The sequence below is a fragment of the Dunckerocampus dactyliophorus genome, chromosome 7, assembly GCF_027744805.1.
Source record: "Dunckerocampus dactyliophorus isolate RoL2022-P2 chromosome 7, RoL_Ddac_1.1, whole genome shotgun sequence".
Classification (NCBI taxonomy): Eukaryota; Metazoa; Chordata; class Actinopteri; order Syngnathiformes; family Syngnathidae; genus Dunckerocampus; species Dunckerocampus dactyliophorus.
The window spans coordinates 28,741,860-28,762,935 of NC_072825.1; the positions used below are offsets into that span (position 1 = coordinate 28,741,860).

The 21,076-nt window shown below is 40.3% G+C and overlaps 1 protein-coding gene and 1 long non-coding RNA gene across 2 annotated transcripts in view; one reads left to right on the forward strand and one right to left on the reverse strand.

Annotated features, from left to right (window-relative positions):
- The window catches only part of LOC129184805 (uncharacterized), a 37,157-nt gene extending 19,956 nt beyond the window's left edge, over positions 1-17,201 (reverse strand). Inside the window, exons 1-2 of the long non-coding RNA XR_008571966.1 lie at positions 17,097-17,201; positions 2,024-2,473 (exon numbers count right to left, since the gene is read on the reverse strand). This is a non-coding gene — a long non-coding RNA (uncharacterized LOC129184805). The remainder of the gene's footprint in view (positions 1-2,023; positions 2,474-17,096) is intronic.
- Positions 1,521-19,855, forward strand: il11a (interleukin 11a). Its single transcript, XM_054781146.1, has 5 exons — positions 1,521-1,811; positions 2,364-2,521; positions 13,253-13,348; positions 13,486-13,647; positions 18,142-19,855. The coding sequence occupies exons 1-5, from the start codon at positions 1,805-1,807 to the stop codon at positions 18,319-18,321; spliced, it is 603 nt and encodes a 200-aa protein (XP_054637121.1). The 5' UTR covers positions 1,521-1,804; the 3' UTR covers positions 18,322-19,855.
- Positions 19,856-21,076: the final 1,221 nt, after the last annotated feature.

The following is a 21,076-nucleotide window of genomic DNA, read 5'->3' on the forward strand; positions in this document are numbered from 1 at the left end:
ATAGGAGTGCAAAGGTGACTATATGGGTGTTATTTCATGTCTATATGGCTCTATTAATGTTAAAAAGCATATTTAGAAGGTTGTAAACAGGTTTCTTATGACTAATATGTCTTATTTCCTCTTATTATGTCAACTACATATATTGGGTAATAGTAGTGTAAAGGTGATTATAGGGGTGTTATATCAGGTCTAGAGGGCTTTATCAATGTTAAAAACTGTATTTAGAAGATTGTAGGTGACTATAAGGTGACTATAGGGGTGTTATAGGGGTGTTATTTCATATCTAGAGGGCTCTAATAATGTTAAAAAAAAACTATTTAGAAAGTGGTAAACAGGTTTTCTATGCTCTAACTACTAAAATATTCCATTTATGAATAAACACTCCTGTCTGGAACCAATTAACTGTGATAAACAAGGGACAATACTTCATATAATAAAACATTTTTAAAGATACCATCTGGCCCTCACAGTACTATTGTAAATTGTGGAGGACCCTTGCTGTAGAAGCTGACCGAGGTGAAGTCTCACAAGTTTTTCTGGCGTCTCAAGTGACGTCACGCACACAACAACGCAACTTTTGAGGTATATTTTTCATCCTAGCTATGAAATGGAGCTGCTTGTCATGTACAGTAGACTATGTTACATCGCTTACAAGCTCTGTCCGCTTGCATGTTTCGGGCATGTCCTGCATGACCCCACCCACACATCCTGTGTGCTCATGTATCCCCCTAAAAAAGTGTGTGTGTGTGTGTGTGTGTGTGTGTGTGTGTGTGTGTGTGTGCTGACTGTGTCTGCTCTCGGAGGCCCCTTCTGGTCTTATGGGTCCGCATAACACCTCTCTCCTCATGCTCCTATCCGTCGCTCACTCCTCACTCTTTCCTTCACCCCGGAGAGGGAGGGAGAAAAAAATGGGAGGTGGATAGTGTGTGTGTGTGTGTGTGTGTGTGTGTGTGTGTGTGTGGTGGGTAGGGTGGGGGGCAGTGGAAATAACAGGCTGCTGTCTCAGAGAAAGGTGTTTGCAGTCTTCAAATAAATGAAATAAGATGAGAAAAGTGAGCGTGAACACACGAGCTGATGAGCGAGGCTGATAAATGTGAAGACAATAGGCTGTTTTTCTTTTTTTTTTGATGGACAAGGGAGGGGAAGAGATTGAGAGATGGACAGATAAGAAGAGATGGGAGCATGATGTGGCCGGAGGAAGTAGTGCAAGATATGACTGGACGGGACGGGACGGGAGAACGGGAGGGGAGAAAGTGATAGAGGAAAGAAAACAAGGGGAAAAAAACACAAGGGAAGTTTTTTTTTTTTTTTTGCAAGTTTCGCAAAGAGAGAGAGTGGGGAGGAGAGAGAGAAGGGAGGGGAGAGAAAAAGAGAGAGAGTGTGTGTGTGTGTGTTTTTATGAATGAAGTGAGTCACTGCCGATGTGTCATAGGCCCGACGTCTTTATAAAGGAAGTTTTAAACAAGCCTAAACACTTCACTTGCAAAAATTGGGACTTAGCACACATCGCATCCCTTCTCTCTCTGCATTTTCTTTTTCTATCTATCTGTCTATCTACACTCTATCCAAGTGTCTCTCTAACCTTCCATAAAGACATCTCACAACTTTGCTCCAAACGCCAAAAAAAAAAAAAAGAAAAGAAAAGAAATAAGTTTTTTCACTTCTGCTTGTCTTCACTGGACACATTTTGCTCCTCATTTTGACTGACAAGGATAACACTTTCTGGAGTGCAATTGATTTATTTTTCATATTTATTGATTTTGCCTGCTGATTGGGGTTTCCGTTGTGTTGGATTCCAACCAATATGAAATGTAAGTGGCTATGTGAGTGGAATTTATTCAAATATTGAAAAGTATGTTTATTTTTGTGTGTGTGTTGCTGTCCTGAAATTATCCCGGTGTGTTATTTCGCCTTGCGGTCCACCTGTAATTATCAAGCACCGCTGTGGTCCAACCCCTTTTTTTTAATACTTTACATGGGCTTGTATTTGAAGTTGAAAGGCAGAAAGAATGAATGAGCTTACTGTTTTGCAGAGTCTGACTTGGCCCCCGTTCTGCTCTGCTATATAATTTATAGCAGCAACACATGCACCTATCCAGTTGCAGGTGTGACAATCAGCAGCATTCATGGCGCTGCTTCTTCCCCGTCCAGGAGTGATGCTGATGTGTTTCATGATCTGCCTGTAAAAACAGCAATCTGTCAGCGAGGTGCTACACCAGCCAAGTCTGGAGCTATTGTTTATATTATGCTGCAATATCTTCCCCGGAGTTGACAGCCGCGGCCTGAGGTCATCATCATTACAGCCAGATGACGGTGCTTCCCTCGTTAATTGCTTCCGTTTTCTTCCTCTTCTCCTGCTGCAGTGCTGCTGGACTCCTCCTCGTCTCTGCTCTTGTCGCTGCTGTTGGCCCAGCTGCCTGTCTTCATGTCTGCCTCCCCGGTGCCTCAGCGGCGGCCCAGCGACATGGACAAGCTGTCCAATCAGACCAAAAATCTCATGAAGCTCACCCAGGAACTGCTGGTAAGTGCTAGACTTCACCGTGTCATCAGTTCCTGAGATCAGGATCAGGGTGTCAGGTGCATTGCTCAGGCTTGTGCCCTTTAGTCCTGAACGTTGACACTCTGTGAAAGACGTTTGGAACGTCTTTCACAGAGGACCGCAATTATAAAAACGGAAAGGTTGTGGGGCACTACTTTGACACTCGTCACATTTTCTTTCATTTTGAGGTCTTAAACATACTCAAAAACGTACCAAATCTTGCAAACATCACCAAGAAAGCTGGCGATTTAAGGAAGCAGGGGGAAATTTGAGCAAAAAAAGTTATATGGAGGACCAAAGGAAGCTGACCATTTACAGTTACCACCAAGGGGGTCCAAACTTCTTCCACTGAGGACCACAAGTGTAAATCACCAAGAAAGCACAAGACTTAAGGAAACAGGGGGAAATTTAAGCAAAAAAACTTAAATGGAGGACCAAAAGAAGCTGAATATTTACCATTTACAGCAAGTGGGTCCAAACTTCTTCCACTGAGAACCGCAAGTATAAAAATGGAAAGCTTGTGGGGCGCTACTTTGACATTTTCATTCATTTTGAGGTCTTAAACATACTCAAAAACGTATCAAACATGGCCAAGAAAGCACGAGACACAAGGAAGCAGGGAGAAATTCAAACAAAAATCCACATCAGGAGGAAACCTAAGTACTTGTTGACAAAGGACATCAAGGAACTGGACAAATATAAGTGATTACGTCAGGGAATAAAAGACTTGACGCAACAATAATCGACAACTCCACAATATAGACATGCCTCATTCAACAATATTAAACACATTTCATTCATAGATTATCACCAATAAACCATTGCTCAATTTATATACAGTAACACCTACTTGGCGGAAATTCACTTATCAGGGTTGGGTGTGGACCCGTTTAACTGTAAAAAAACAAAGGATTACTATACAGGAATTAAATACTTATCTTATAATAACATTCCCAACTGTACACGCGAGTTTGCAGCTTAGTTAGCCGGCGTATCATGAAACTACCAATACATGAAGCAATTTCAGTAGAAATTGCACGTGAATGATGAAAAGCTGAAGCTGAACTGAAATGTTGTAGAAATGTGGAATGAATGTAGGAACATATGCGTTGAAATGTGGAATTAAAATAGTAACATATGTGTTGAAATGTAGGAAGGATGGAGGAATAGTTGGAAAGCTGAAGCTATCCTGAAATGCTGTAGAAATGTATGAATACATGCATGAAATGGAGAATGGATATAGAAATATTTACAACAAATGTTCAAATGTCGCAGTAGCTTGAATTGGTCGAATATGTGAGAAATGTTGTGCTAGTATAGTTTTCCACCAGGAGGGGGCGACAAATAAGCTGTGTGCCACTGGTTAAAATTGTCCATTCATTTTCAGTGGGGACGGGTGTTGCGGAAAACATGGAATTACAATAAATGTGAGGATTTTTGTCTTTTAAAAGGTAGATAACCCACGTTTCCTGAACGAGCTGAACATTTTGATGTTGCAACGGTTTCAATCGGATAAAAAATGAGGAAGTAGTTGACGGCCAAAGAATGGGGGAGAAAAAAATAAGCTGAATTTTAAATGTGTTGAAACTGGGTTGTAACTGGGGATTGAACCCACAAACACTACCGCCTGAGACATGCCTCCACGCAGAAAAAGTGGAATGGGAAATATCATGTTCGGTGTGATGTGATTTTCCACCAGTAGGGGGCATCAAAAAAATTGGACAGTCATTTTCAATGGGATTGACACAACTAAAAGTCTTTGAAGATGCCAAATGGAGAGGGAACACTGTCACCTAGAGGCGCTTTATAGGTACTGCTGGAATTCACACATATATCACACGTCATGGGCAAATTACTTTTTTAAAAAAGGAATTGGTTATAGTTACTACTGGTTACTTTCCCAAAAGTCATTGGAATAGTAATGGAATTACTCCAGCATAAACATCTATTGCTCTTGTCTTGCAGTTCTCTACCAAAGCACTAGGGGGCAGTGTTTTCCTGACAGCAAGCAACCACAACTCGCGTTGACGGGCTATTTTGCTTCCCACGTAGTAGCACGCTAATCCCTCGTTTATTGCGGTTAATTGGTTCCATACCCAACCCTGATGAATTTCCACAAAGCAGGATTCCTCATTTATAAATGGAATATTTTGGTTTTTAGCGCATAGTAAAGGTGTTGATGACCTTCTAAATACGCTTTTTAACATTATTAGAGCCCTCTAGACATGAAATAACACCCTGAGAGTCACCTTTACACTCCTATTACCCAATATAGTAGACATAATAAGAGGAAATAAGACCTTTAAGACATAAATAAGACTCGTGCTTGTGTGTGTTGCAATAAATGTGTTCCAGTGCTAGGGGACAGGAAGCGATGTCAGGGGCTCAGAGTTGAGTTTCAGCTCGCTTGTGTGTCTCACCCAACATTAAAATATCATTACTGACACCTAGTTATACGACATATCATCACAACCTTTTTGAATGCTCTGAATGCGTTATATTTGCATTTGACTTCATTTAGCCATTTTTATGCTTGGAAATGCTTCATTTGGGCAAAACATACCTAGAATTTGCTAAAATATGCATATTTTTTTACTAATAATAGGCCGTACTTGAAACACAAAACAGCATGACTTAGAAATTTATATATTTTTGAGAAACCGTGAAGCCGCGACATTTGAAGTGCGAAGTGGCGAGGAATTACTGTACAGTTATGCTCTAATGCTTTCCTCGATGGCGTCCATGTTTTTCAACCAATTTCGCTCAAATTTTACACACGTGCCACTTGGCCCTGTAAAGATGTGTACCAAATTTCCGGGTGATTCTGCTAAACACACTAAAGTTACAGCGGGTGTTCTGTGTGAAGCAGTAGAAGAGTTACACCATGGGGTGTCCTGATTTGAGCAAAAATGAGACTAGCGCGCCCCCTATGGACTGTGATCAGAATGCTTTGGAATATGGAATACCAGCATACATGTAATACACTTTTATACTCACTAGACCGATGGATTAGTTGCCAAGTCCAAAGATGTTTTGTTTCATAGCCGTTTCTCAAACAATCTTGCTAAAATGTTCTTCCTCACCGAACATTACAGTAATATTACTGATACCTGGTGACTGTAGAATGCTACATGTCATCATGTCTTTGAATGCGCCTTCTGAATGCCTTATATTTGTATTTTACTTCATTTAGTTATTTTTATGTTTACTTCAGGCAATAAATGTGTAAAATTTGCTTAAATATACATATTTTTTGACTAGAGATAAACTTTTTTTTTTTCTACACTGATACCGATAACTTTCTGCTTCTCAAGACCGATATGGTACCAGTACCCGATGTAACTGTAGTTTGTGCACACCTGGAGGTAAGAAGGGCTGGAACAAATTAGGATTTGACCAACTGTACCTGTTGATTTGTCCTAATCAAACGCCGTGACATTACTACAGTACTACCACATCACTACTATCAGGAGAACCAGAGTATAGAGCGGGAGGCAGCCACCTGGTGTGGCGCAGCAAGGTGCACTGTATTCGGGCACATGCTCCGAGCAGCCGGAGGTCTTTGACAAACCTTGCAGACTTTTCAAACACCGCGGCGCTAGCGTTTCAGGTGGTTGATAAGGTTTTTTTGTGTGCTCCATGGGCTTTTTTGCGTCACAAGCGGGAGAAAAAAAGGAGCACTTGATTTGCACTTGATTTAAATAATTAATAACATTACTTTGTATTAATTTAAATTAAACTAATTTAATGAAATTAATTTGTATTAAATTAAATTACATTATATTAAAGTTATTTTGTTTCATAAACAGAAAATGTATAGACAATGTATCATCATTTTCACTGGATTTGTCTTCTGTCCAAGGTTGTTGTCATGTAAATGTAGCCGTCATCACCAAGGCTTGTGATGGCCATTGCATCAGAGCTTACATGACAGCTTTAAAGCAAAGGTAGCCTCTTTGCATGCATTCATGAGCTGAGGGTTTGCGTAGGACTCCCGTCAGACTTAAGCTGATTTAACTGATGACAGCCTGGCCGGAGTCCATGTGCAGGCTTTTCGACTGAGTGACCTCACACCGGACCAGAAAGCATGACAGGTCTGACTCAGCAACCTCTCAGCTTTGTCACCTGACTTGCAAAACTAGACGTCAATGGCCTACAAAAAAAAAAGCCCTGAAACGCATGCCAACATTTTTTCCTGCAGCCAGGACGCATTCCATCCGTGAAATGACAACAAACAATGTCAGATGTTTACATGAAAACATGTTTGCCTTCTGTGGCTAGACGCTGGAAGTGCCCCCCACCCCCTGTATTGTAGCAACACGCCGATGGCTAAAGGTGTGGGTAGGGAAATCAGAATTACTTTAGAACAGATGAAAACAAATGGGGATCATATCTTTGGTTTCACATGCCTGATCCAGATTCTATTTTTGCATTATGCAAAACCCAAAACGCTTTTGTTTGGGAGATAACGCTAAAAATAGATGCATACTCTCTCTAGTCTTGATTGTGTCGTTCCATAGCCATGTGACAAAATGAGGACATCCCATAATGTGCAAGCTAACTGTTCTCCTGAAGCGCTGCAGGGCTGTCAAAAATTGTAAAAAAAATAATAATTGATTTCATTAATTAGTAGGACTGTCAATCGATTAAAATATTTAATTGTGATTAATCACATTTTGGACATAGTTAACACACCTTTTATCTACAGTATAATAAGTAGGGATGTAAATCTCTTTGTGGTAAATGATTGGCTACGCAACTACAACAATAACTACATCAAACTTTATGTAAATGGATATCAAGTTTGCAAATATGGGCCATTATTTTATTCAAAAAATTAGAAATCCACAAAAAAACTAAGAAATCCCAGACTTTTTGCATGTTTAATACATGCACCGTTTTGTCCCACTTTATTTGATGGTCCTTGAACGCACCATCTAAATTTGTCCCATGCTGCACAGATTAATATAGACTACTATACTGTATTTTTACCCTTTTTCTTTCACCTCATATTTTCTCCCTAATGCTGATACTATGTGAGAATGCATAAAGATAAGATTTGATGACCTTATTGAGTGGTAATGTGAATGAATATTTGTTGGAAAAACAAAGTCCAGGCTGGTCCTGGAGGATGGTGGCTCTGTATGCATTTTGTGCTTTTAATTTGACGTTGTTCCTGTCTTAGTTTTACACAATACATGATAAAGAAGATCAATTAGATGGCTATAATGTACGTATGTTTTGCTGACGTGTTGAAAATTTTCCCCGGTGACTAGCTAGCGCGCTGCTGATGTTGTTTACATCCATTCTCGTCTTCAGTCATGGTCACATTGACACAAGCCCCCAAATAGCTGTCCTCGGCTATGCCTGCCCATAAATAGCAGCTCATGACCCAAATTTTAGCTCGTAGTTCAAAGCAAAACATCAGTCGAGAGACTGCTCGCATCTAAAAAACACTTGTTAGTTGGGACACTCATAAGCCAAGGTACCACTCTATAAATGACAATAAAAAATACCAGCAGTGCTTCAGTAACTTCTCGCTTCTCTTTGGCAGGCGACGTAGTCTGTGACAACTCAACTCACAGCAATACAAATAACTTTGGGCTTGTTCGGTGAGCCATCTGCCAGGGCTTTGAAGCTAAACTTACAAATTAAAATACCCTTTTCTTTCTCCATTTCTGCTCAATATTTGTTCCCACTTGTAGCGCCACAGTCACCGCTGTGTTTCCTCACACTACGGTGTGGGCCGAGGGTCAAACTGCACTTGCACACGTTAATCGTGCGTCAAAAAAAATAGTGCCATTAAAAGGAAACTTCCGTTACCTTTGACAGCCCTATTAAGTACGTTAAAATGTTTAAGGCAATGAATGTACAGGCAAGCCACGCCTCTCTGTTACGACAACAGACGGCGTGGCACAGGGTAGCGTCCCCCGCAGAGTCTGCCACTATTTTAGAACTTTATTCTGACCTGAGCAAGTCAACATCAGAGCAATTCCAACACCATATATGTATCTCCTCCTCACAAACATGTCTCTCGTCCTCCTTGGAACCACACTTCCTCATTGTGACTGAACAACCGCAAGATGCATTCACTGACATTTCGAAAATCACAACAACATCTTTATTATGTGCGTGTGGTCTAAATAAATAGAAAGACAAAGAAAAACAATAAGTGGATATTCTTATCACTCACTGGCGGAACTCTTACGGCGGAAGTACAATTTGCTGCGTGTAAATATGCTCGGGAATCCCAGAAAATACATCTGCACTCAAATCTGACAAATGCACCACATGGTGGCGCTGTGACTACACCCCAAAGTTGACACCAATGTGCTCTGCAAAACTGTGTTTAATTACCAAATTAATGTATGTCACAAGAAACTGTGTGACCATGTCGCTCTGCAGTCATCCCTCGATTTGGTTCCAGACCCGACCGCGTTCATGAATTTCCACCATGTCAGATTCAGTATTAATAAATGGAATATTTTGGTAGTTAGACCACAGAAAACCTGTTTATGACCTTCCAAATACGCTTTTTAACATTATTAGAGCCCTCTAGACATGAAATAACACCCTTATCGTCACCTTTACACTCCTATTACCTAATATAGTACACAGAATAAGAGAAAATAAGACACCTAAGACATATAAAACCTGTTTACCATCTTCTAAATACACTTTTTTAACATTATAGAGCCCTCTAGACATGAAATAACACCAATATAGTCACCTTTACACTCCTATTACCTAATATAGTACACATAAGAGAAAATAAGACATTTAAGACATATAAAACCTGTTTACCATCTTCTAAATATGCTTTTTAACATTATAGAGCCCTCTCGACATGAAAAAACACCTCATAGTCACCTTTATACTTGTATTACCCAATACAGTAGACATAATAAGATCTATAATTCATATAAAACCTGTTTATGACTTTCTAAATATGCTTTTTAACATTATTAGAACCCTCCAGACATGAAATCACACCCCTATTGTCACTTTTGCACTCATATTACCCAATATAGTAGTCATAATAAATTTTTTTCTGTTTCTACACCCCAAAGTTGACCCCCAATGTGCTCTGCAAAACACCCGCTGTAACTTTGGGGTGGCTAATCAAATTGGCATGACACACACCTTTAGGGGCCTGAGAAGCACATGTGTGTAAAATTTGAGCACAACTGGTTGGAAAATGAAAAGCATTGGAGCACATCCGTACAGTAATCCCTCGCCACACTCGCTTCAAATGTGGCGTTTTTTCCAGCAAGGGCCACATAGTGAAAAATGAAAGGATGCGACTTTGCCACTTTGATATTTTGTAAAGCAGCACATGTAGATATGATAACAAGTTCTATATATTTCATCTCAGCTTTGTCATATAGGTGAAAAAAATTCTTATTAATATCAACTTCACTCTTTGCGCTTTTGTTTCCCCATTTCTGCTGTTGTTTTTTTCCCCCAAATATTTAAACTTTCTTCTAAATAATCTTCGTAAATTTTCTTTTCGTAATATTGTGACTTTCGTCTCACAACATTTTGACTTTACTCCCATAATATTTGGACTTTTTCCCCAACCTAAGTTCCCCAAAATGTTAACTTAATTTTGTTTAGTTTGTTTCTCATAATATTTTGCCTCTTTTTTCTTTATTATTTCTTTAATATTTCTATGCTACTAAAATGGCATTACACTAAGTCCCTAACTAACAAACACAACTGGTTCCAGACGACCGTTCTTAAGTCGAATCGTTCTTAAGTGGGGGAAAAGGTAATATTAGCAATGATATAGGTACTACATGTACGTGTATACATATACAGTATATGTGTATGTATGTAAATATGAGTTTGGATGCAGTAGTAATATTAAACGAGGATAATTAATGAAAAAAAACAATAATAAAAGTGATATAATAATACGTAATGATAAATGTTATTTACCTTTGAAGAGGAGTGGTCGAGCATACGTCGTTGTGGTGGAGGAGGAGGAGGAGTTATTGAAAAAAGGACAAATGGTCGTCGTGGTTAGACTCTTCTAAAAGAGGTAGTGTTCTGTGGGTGGTGTAGAATTAAGCAGGCCTATTAACTCTTCATAAACTTTAATCACACGCTCTGTCCGGGTTGTATAATACAACTCTTAGCCTTCCTCTCTCCTCTTCCTCGTCTTCCTGTATCTGTTGGTCCCATTAGCAGTGTCACAGTGCCCTCTGCTGGTCAAGCATGTAGCAGTATAAATATGGACTTATAAGGCAAAACACATGAAAAAAAAGACCAGTCGGCTTGTGTTCGTATTTCCGAAAGTTTGCACATCGGATGTTCGTTAGTAGGGGACCTAGTGTATTCTCCCTCATATTATATCATATTACATTATCATATATTATTATTCTCATAAAATTGTGACTTTTTTTCTCGTTAGAATACAACTTTTTCTCTTAATATTTTGACTTTATTCTGGAAAATTACAGCTGTTTTTTTCCATTTCTGCTGTTGTTTTTTTCCAAATTATTTCTACTCTCTTCTTGTAAATTTCATTTTCTCGTAATTATGACTTTATTCCCATCATATTTTGACTTTTTTCTCATAACAGTATAACTTGCAACCTGACGTTCCAGAAATTACAACTTTATTTGTTGTTTTGTTTGTTTCTCATCGTATTACAACTTTTTTTTAAATCACTTTAAAACTACCGCAGATTGTTCCAATTTTGCTGGGGTTTTTTACATTTTCCAATTATTTTGGCTTTCTTCTCAAAATTATGACTTTATCCCATAATATTTTGACTTTATTTTTGTAATATTATAACTTTTTTCCCAACTTGATGTTCCAAAAATTACAACTTTATTTGTTGTTTTGTTTGTTTCTCATAATAATACGCCATTTTTCTTTAATAGTTCAACTTGCTACTAAAATGACGTTTTATTTAGTACGACGTTATTCTGGGAAAATTACCATTTTTTCTTGTTAGAGCAGAAATTTTTCCTTTTCATATTTTGACTTTATTCTCGTCACATTATAACGTTTTCTGCCACCTAATTTTCCAAACATTACAACTTGATTTGTTGTTTTGTTTGTTTCTCCTAATATTACGACTTAAAAAAAAAAATTGTTCTTTAATAGTTGAACTTTATGCTACTAAAATGAGGTTATTTTTCTTCATAATATTACGACGTCATTCTTGTTAGATTACAACTTTTTTTTTTTCCAAAGTTTTGACTGTTGATTTTTCCATTTTTGCTGTCATTTTTTTAGTTTTCTTGTAAAATTATATTTTTAGAATGTGCTGCGAGGCTACATATGGCCCAAGGGCCACACTTTGGACACCCCTGTGTTGTACTGGAGCGTGAAAATGGGTGTCTGTATGACTGGCGAGTAGTGGGGATGTATTGTATGTGCGTGATGTACCGTTGTCCAAGCTGTGGTGCAGATGTGAGAAAAGAGCCATGAAGGTGCGTTGGGGGACAGTATTAGACCCTTCACTAGCATGGAAGACTGACTTTTTTCTTATTGTGTGGAATTTTGCTAAAAAGAGGACATCGTTTGGAAAGATAAATAGAATAGGAATCCGTGGAAAGTCCCGGCTAGAAGAGCAATGAAAGTCACGCTTTAAAAAGCGTGGTGTGTATACATATATAAGTTTACATAAGTTTATGTGACAAAAACGGTGTAAATGTGGCCGAGTGTGTCCATATGATGGCAAAGATACACTTGTATGTGTGCATTTTTGCGGTGCGGCGTGTGTGAGTTGAGGTTTCTGTAAATAGTCAGGGTTGTGTCGGTGTGGTGTTTAGTGTTTTACTTTTGGTCGCTACAGCAAAGGGGCTTGATAAAAATCAAAAAAAGATTTATCACATTCCTGCATTTGCATTCAGGAAGAAACAGGCTGGACGCTAAGTTTTGCCGGGTGAGGTCATGGGCCGCAGTGGGGAGCGAGCGAGAGAAAGAGAGAGAGAGAGAGAAGGGAGAGAGGGAGGGAGGATTAAAAGGCTGAGAAAGACGGAGCTGAAAACCGCAAGAGATGAAGAGATCATGGAGCTGGTGTGTGTGTGTGTGGGGAGGGGTGTACCTGGTAGAGGACAAAAGCAGCAGAGACAAAACATAAGTGAGCTTTTATGACGCAAGACAGAAAAAAACCATCAACACACAAACAAGCAGACAGCAAAACAGGTTAAGGAAACAACATGTTTGCAGGAAAACATCTCCCTAATCACCTTAATGTTGTTATGTTCCTCTCGTCTAGTGGATGGAAATGACTCATCTCCATGTATTTACATTCATTAGCTTGCTTTTTGCTCAATTGTCCTGCTCAAAGTGCCCCCATAGACCTGCATTCACATTGTCGAGCCCCCTCTGGCGGCTTACATGGGTACTACAGGCGCTGTGAAAGAGCCCAGACGTGGATGACAACCCAGCCCGTAGCCGGGCAGTGGGCAGCATTGCGTCATTGCATCTTTTTATAGCGACCCTGGAGTTTCCCTTCAGCTGTGTGCTGTCGCTCTCGCAGCGTTTGAGTGCCTTGTTGTGTGCAGAAAACATCCTGTGGTTTTTTTGGGTCATTTTGCTCCTCATTCTTGACATTTGGGGGGAGTGCGGGTGAACTCACCCCGACCCCGTCGACCGCACGTTCCTCAAGTGAGCGCTACTGTCTGAAAGTGCAGGAAACCCGTCTCATACTTTCCTCATGCTGACACTGACCCGCTGCTTTTCCCCCTTCAGAGGGCGCATGCTTTCGACTCCGACGTTGAGCCCCACAGGTTCAGGTCTCTGCCAGAAATGAGCAACAGATCGGCCCATGATCTCCACAACCTTCAGGTAATGCTCTGATGGTGTGGTTCTTCCTCTGAGAGGGGGAGAGAGCGAGCGAGAGGCTGCAGGCCTTGTTTTGGTTACAGCACATCATACCACACCCATGCTTAGTCTCTCGTGTTTTTCTTGTCCTTTTCCAAAAGCTCAAGCCCACGCTCTCGCAGCTCCACGCCGACCTGAAGCTGTACGAGCACCACTTTGAGTGGCTGAACAAGGTCTCCAAGAAGCACCACCACCCCGCACTGCCCAAGCTGGTGGAGGTGATCAAGGAGATGAAGTCGCTCATCAACCTGCTGCACCATCAGGTACACAACTGACCCCAAGTCTTTCAAGTGTCCCTGGAAAACCTTTTAGAGTGTATGTGTCAAACTCAGGCCCGGGGGCTCTGCAGTTTCATCCAGCCTGCGGAACTGTTTGGCAAACAGCACTGAGTTGGCCTGCGTCACGGACCTTATCAAATAAAGTGCTAATAAAGCGATTCCTCCGGTATAAACTACTCCTCTGGCATTTTCATTTTACAAGTGGAAACAATATTGTATATAGCACAAAATTCACAACGATTCCAGATTAAGTCAAAAAGTCAAAATACAAATAATCTAACTGTACACGACAGCACTTCAATTGTTACACCCTGTCTGTACAAAATAACACCTCAAAGAGGTATAAAGTGATCATTTCAACTACAGCTTAACTTTTAACTACATGCTGGGAGATGCATAATCTACCCACACGAGTGAAGTTTAAAAAAAAGAATTTATGTCCACATAAAAACACATTCACCAGCTGTCATGTGCATTTTGTCCCATCCTAAAACGCAACCACAGGGTGCATTATATTGAATGTTCCAATCCCGGCACTGCACGCGCGAGGAACCGGGACAAAAAGTATGTAGGCTGCTTATCTATTTGTCAGTGGCAGTGAGACGTTTTGGGGGGGGTTTTTTGCCTGGATTATTGGTGCATGTCCTGTCATGTTGGCAACTTGAAACGAGCATAAGTGTGCTTCATTCACCAACAAGAAGCTTTTTAATACTTTCAATATGCAGAAATATACAAGTGTTGAAACTTTCAGGATGAATAATAAGAAAGATACAAAGTGGGCGGGTGCAGTGGGGGGTAATGTCCAGTTCGGCCCACAGCCTAAAGTAGGCATTGAGTTTTGGCCCCCTGTGTGATTGAGTCTGACACCCCTGTCTTAGGGGTTAGCCACACGGAAACCTTTTCAGGTTAAAACGACAAAGTATTTTATGGTTTCAGCCTTTCATCCACACAGAAACGGCATTCTGGTTGACCTGAAATGGTATTTTTTTAAAACGGCTTCCAGAGTGGCAAAATCTGAAAAACGGCGGCTTGTCTTCTCCACTGTTTTACAGAAATGAACACGTCACAGACCCGTTGCCGTCGCGTGACCAGGAGTGAGCTTTGATGACAAGCCAGCATAATGCATGCGTTCTTTCTTCTTCTATAGTTTGGTTTCACATGGTCCCGTCTGCGTGTCTGTTCACAGCGCCACACGTTGGTGTTCCTTGTGTATTACATCCTTTTCACCCGTCCGGATGCAACTATTTACTAATCCGACACAGTGTGGATGCAAATTTTTTTTAAACCCACCAAAAAAAATCCCCAAAACATTGTCGTGTGGACAGGGCCTTAAAGCTGCGCACTACTTTGAATGGGCGTCATTGAATCGATGAAACAATTGCCAAGCAGGAGGTCGCCTACGGCCACGGCTGTTTTCTGAGCAAGCGCTAATTAAAGATGCACTCAGGCGCCCCCGGACCCTGACGTCGTCAGTCATTAACGAGCCATGGGCCCCAGGCCACATGTTGCCAGATGTCCAGAACTGCTACTGCACGCATCTGCCGGCGGGTAACTACTAGAGGTGTTAATTGAAGCGTTTGTGGTAATTGATCAATTGAGGCAAAAAAGGGTTGCACAACCAGCAGAGTTGAAATCCCTTTTATTTTTTCTCAAATTCCGTTTCATTTTTTCCTAAATTCCGTTTTTTTCCATTTTCATTTTTTTCAAGTTGCTTTTTTTACTTTTTACACTTATTTTATCACCATAGATTGAGTGTTTTTTGTGTCAACGAATGAAATTACAAAAATCCTTACATTTTATTATGCAATACATCACTACACAATCTTGGTCAGTATATCAGAAACGGATGTAGCTTTTGCTAACTTTTCTAACTTTTCATTGCTACCAAATTCTCAACAAACAATCATATCCATGCTTGTGGTTAAAGAAGACATAGTTGCAGATGCAATGTAATAGCTTTATTAATGTAAGAGCGCTTACAAGGTTATGAATATGGTTACAGCTCTTCAAAGCATTAAAAATAATGCATCCAAAGTATTGCTGAATTTACTTTTTTATTGCACAGCATGACCAAAAATATTGTTTGGCTTTCGCAACAAACCTGTGTGAGTCAGGTCCCTAATCTAATAAAAGATGCAAAAAATGGAAAAAATGGGCGTGCAAAATACTTTTAGGGTAGGACTAATCATTTGACATGGTTATAGATCAATTTATGGTGTGATTTACAATACAGTAATATAATATAATAGTGATTTATTGACGGTCCCTAGTATCAGCAACCAGCGGTTAGAGCAGCACTACCTGTGCAAGCACTGGCAGAGCCAGAAATTTTTCATTGGTGTGGCCAAGGTGAGACCATTACTCACATTGGGGTGGCAAAAAGTTGATACCTGAAATGTCTAGATGGCCAGTGGGGTGGCCATGGCCACCATGTAGCTGCGCCACTACGTGCGAGCTCCCCGTACAATGGCAAAGCAGTCCGGGCACAGTGACGGGGAACTACCGCTGTAGCTACGGAGCCGAATATCCGACGTCCAACGTGAAACTAACTTCACCACTGTACACTGCTGTCTGCATGGTGGTGTTGTGTTTTCTTCTTCCTGTTGAATGGCAACCAGCTTTGAGGCGCATTAGCGCACCTACCGTGTTGGAGTGTGGCTCAGACTTACGAACGTGATACGGCAACGGGATCGGCCAGATCTCATGGCAGAAGCCGATATTATCCATCCATACATCTTCTATGCCACTTATCCTCACTAGCGTCACAGGTATGCTGGAGCCTATCCCAGCTGACTAGGGGCGTGAGGCGGGGTACACCCTGGACTGGTCGCCAGGCAATGGCAGGGCACATATAGACAAACAACCATTCACTCTCACATTCATACCTATGGACAATTTAGAGTCAACAATTGAGTGAAAATAATGTAATAAAAAAGACACACGCACGTGTGGCGCTGTGAAAAGACACCATATCATAGAAGAAGAAATAACGTATGCGCATAAGTCCGTCGTCTTCCGCTTTCCAAGGCTCGTCTCAACTTTATGACAAAGTGGAATTACTTCTACGATTCATTTTGGGAGTATAAAGACAAGAAAATGCCAGAAGAATGTCAATGTCACTCGGAATATTCAGATATTATGTTGGTTTGTCATAAAAGCTCACTTCTGGTCACATGACGGTGATTGTTCGGATTTAAAAATTAAATTAATTAAATTACTTACTTATTTACTTAATTTTTCATATTTTATACATATATTATTATATATGTTTTAAGGCTGTAAAACCCCTCACCATACACTTTATGCACTTTTCTCAGACAGGCATTAACTTTTTTCTCACATTTCTCTGTTGTTTAAACACTCTCAAAGTTCAAATTTCGTTTGACACAATAAATTATTAAGTGACTCACGCGTATTCACTACTTTGACCGTACCTCGTCCTGGCGCCGTTCGGCTGCAGCATTTTTGTATCCCTGTTAAAACATATTGCTCCTGCCGTCGTCCAGTTATCTAGTCTGCTAGCAACCATTGACCACAACAGGAAACGGTACGAAGGAGATTGATTGACAATGCTCTACAGCCAATCAGGACGCACAACACAATGGGCAGGTTCTCCCATAGCCAATAAGGACTGTTGTAGCTCTATTTAGCCGGATATTGGTTCCTATCCAGTCTTCAACTCTCACATCAGTGTACAACACTCTCTACTGATAGCAGTAGTAAACACAATCAGCAGCAGTACAATTCCAACTCACACACGTCTCTGGTCCGTTCAGCCTGGGAACGACGCTTTTATTCTCATTACAAGAACGCGAGATGCATTCAGTGACACATCACAAAAACAGCTTTACAATGTGTGCGCGCGCGCGTGTGTGTGTGTGTGTTTATGTGTGTGTGTGTGAATAAACAGGAAGATAAAGAAAACTTCGTGACTCTTAAGTCGGATGTACAATTTGCTACATTTAAGTATTTTGGAAATTACGTGATGTCTTTGAATGCAACCCCTCATTACTCATAATAACGCGGTTTAAAGTGTGGTTCAAATATTCTGCCACTATTAAAGAGACTAGTGACAGCCTTCATTTTTTTTTTTTTTACTGTTTTTAAAATACATATTTTTATATATATATTAATTTTATTACTATCATTTATGTACATTTTTACTTAAATATATATATTTCTATTATAGTCTATATTTATAGTATGTATTTAAATAAAATAATTAAAAAATTTAAAATACACAATAGTTGTATACTCAAATTTCTTAGACTTCTGATTTCAACGTAAATTTGTTTGTCAAACAACGGAAACGTAAAATGAAAATGCTAATTATGAAATGTGTAATAATATCATAAGGTGATAATACTTATGGTTTTGCAGTTAAAGGCGGCCCTCTGAGGGTAGCCATAACTGCCATGTGTCCCACAGTGAAAACCACTTTGACGCCCCCGTTCTAATGAATGCTTGTTGTGCCGACAGATGCTGAGGGTTCAAGCACCGAAGCTGACCCCCGCCACCCCATCCCTGCCCCCGGAGCTCTCCTACCAGTTCGACGTGCTGCAGTCAAGCCAGGAGCTGCTCCAGCACTTCAAACTCTTCTGCGATTGGGCATACAGGGCGTTCATCAGCCTCAAGACCAAAACCTCCGCAGTTCAATGATCACTTGCTCAACGTGAGCGGCGGCAGAGCAAGAGGATGCACAGAGAGGGTCCCGCCTCGGGCAGCAAAGTGAACTTAGGGACCGTGTCGCTCCCAAGAGGCCTAAACATCATCAGCGAGCCAAAGAGGATACGCTGTAGTGCGACAACAATAATCATCTGCCCGTTCAACCTTATTTCCTGAACCGTGACCATGTTATTTATCTATTTATTTATTTATTGACTGTCAGTAATTTATTTAATGTTATTTATTTGAAGTTGTAATGTGTCACTCTCATTTTGTTTCTTTATTGACGTGAATTTCTTTGACCACATACTTTTTTTTCTTGTGCCTCACTGATCTCTAAGGTAGCACTTCCTTTCTTTTTCTTCTTTCGTGGACTTGTGCATTTATTTTATCCGTCGGATGATTTCTTCCAGTAGATCTGAGACAGTCACGTTTTTTTGTTTTGTTTTGGGTTTTTTTGCAATTTGTCACATAGTAAATGTAAGTCAGTAAATGCAGCCTTCATCTAAGTCAGTGATTCTCAACTGGTGGGTCGGGGAGCCATTTTCAGTGGGTCGCTGCTAAAAATAACGTGATGACCCAGTGCAAATATAAAATATTTGAGAAAGTTCTGCAATTTGGGTCGCCGCTTGTCATTGACGAGTGATGCTGGGGCCCCCGCGGCCAAACCAGTTGAGAAGCACTTGTCTAAGTACTCTGCAAAAGTCAACATGGAGGCATGATGAAGACAAGTGCAGGCTTTTTTAGTAGCAGAGGCAGAGTTTCAATGTTTTAATGGCTGTTTCGTTGCATGAGGAGTGTCTCTAATGTGGTAAAGTCGGTTGTATGGGCGCTGTTGCTGAGCACTGATGGTCCTGATTAGATTCTTTGCACAAACTTGTAGGATTAGCCTCTTAGATGGGTGAGATGGCTGATTTTTAAACCATGTTTTGGGAGTTTAAAAAAATGATTTTTTTTTTAAAAAGTTGAACACTAAAAGTTAGGGGTGCACGATAATTATTGACCGATATGAGGGAATGATGATGTCATACCGATAAATCTGAAAACATGAAAAATAACTCCAATAACCAATCATTGAAAAAACGCTCCCGTGAGCAAATCAAGCGCTCCTTGATTTCTCCTGCCCGCGACATTAACAGGACGTCGCAACTTTCCCTGAGTTCACTTGTAAATAAACATTCACTTTCAGAGAACTTTTGCGCGCTATTTGCAGCAAATGCTCCACGATGAGGAAAAAAAAAAAACATGGAGCACACAACAAACTTGTCAGCCACCTGAAATGCCAGCACCGCGGCGTTTAAAAAGTGCAAAAGCTTTGCCAGAGACCTCCGTGGTGTTACACCGGCTGCTCGGAGCATGTGTCCGAATACAGTGCACCTTGCTGGGCCACGCCAGGTGGCTCCTCTTGCTCTATACTCCGCTTCTCCTGACCGCCATAGCAGCACACCAGCTGCTCTGAGCATGTGTCCGAATACAGTGCACCTTGCTGGGCCACAGCAGGTAGGCAACCTCCGCTCTATACTCTGGTTCTCCTGATAGTACTGATGTGGTAGTAGTAATGTCATGATTTGATTAGAACAAATCAACAGGTGCAGTTGGTCAACTCCTAATTTGTTCCAGTCCTTACCTCCGGGTGTGCACAAACTACAGTTCAATCTAAATTTTAAAGAAGTGGATATGAAAAAGTTATCGGTTATCGATATCATATTGAGAAGCAGAAAGTTATCGGTATCTGTTTGAAAAAGAGATATCGTGCATCTCTACTAAAAGTCTTAAAATACTATGTATTGTGACACTCTTTTATGTAAAGGTGTACATAATTGTACACGAATGTAAATGGTTGTACAGTGCTTTTGTGCATTATGTTGTTTTCTACAATATAATTCAGACTACCAATTTTGTCACTATCATTTTTTGTTCATTCCTATTCTAGTATTTGTTACAGTATTGGCTATTTATTTAAGTAACTTGGTGGAACTATTTATTGTTGTGCTGCAAGGGAGCAAGTCTCCTATCTTTTTATACTTTTATACAGTTTGTATTCCTATCTACTACAATTATAATATGTTTAAATTATTGTAACATCGAGATGCCTCTTCCAAACACTGATTGGCCTCAATGTGAAATATGTGCCTTGGTGAAATAAATACTGCAGAATGTGCAAAAAGAACATGTTTGGCCTCTTTATGAATTAGTGCAACTTGTTAATGTTCTTCTTCTTTTAGGGACTTCATAAGAGTAGACTCTTCAAAAAGAAAACACCTACCTTGACCCAATGGAAGGATGATGTGTGATGATGAAAGTCTCTAAAGATAAGAAAGCAATTAAATTAAAGAAGTTGTAGGGAACCTATGGCTCGGGTGCCAGATGTGGCTCTTTTGATGACTGCAGCTGGCTCTCAGACACAATAAAATGTCTTTTCTTTTGGCTGACATTTTCAAGTAAAACATTACAGAAATCACAGTGTTAAAAATAACGTTCAAAATATAATACTTTCTAATGCGTTTAAATCCATTCATCCAGGTTCTACCGCAATGCAGTTGGCCAGAGCCAATGCTAGCTGTCTTCCCAGGGGCGGATCTAGCGTTTTTGAAAAGGGGGGTGTGGGGGACGCTGGAAATGGACCGGACCCATTTTAGCTCAATTTCCTGAAATATTTTCCAATTTGAAGCAGCTGTAAATTCCGAGGATTTGAGTATAATTTTAGGTCACTGGGGATCGCTTTTGTGGTTAATTTTCCTTATAGTCA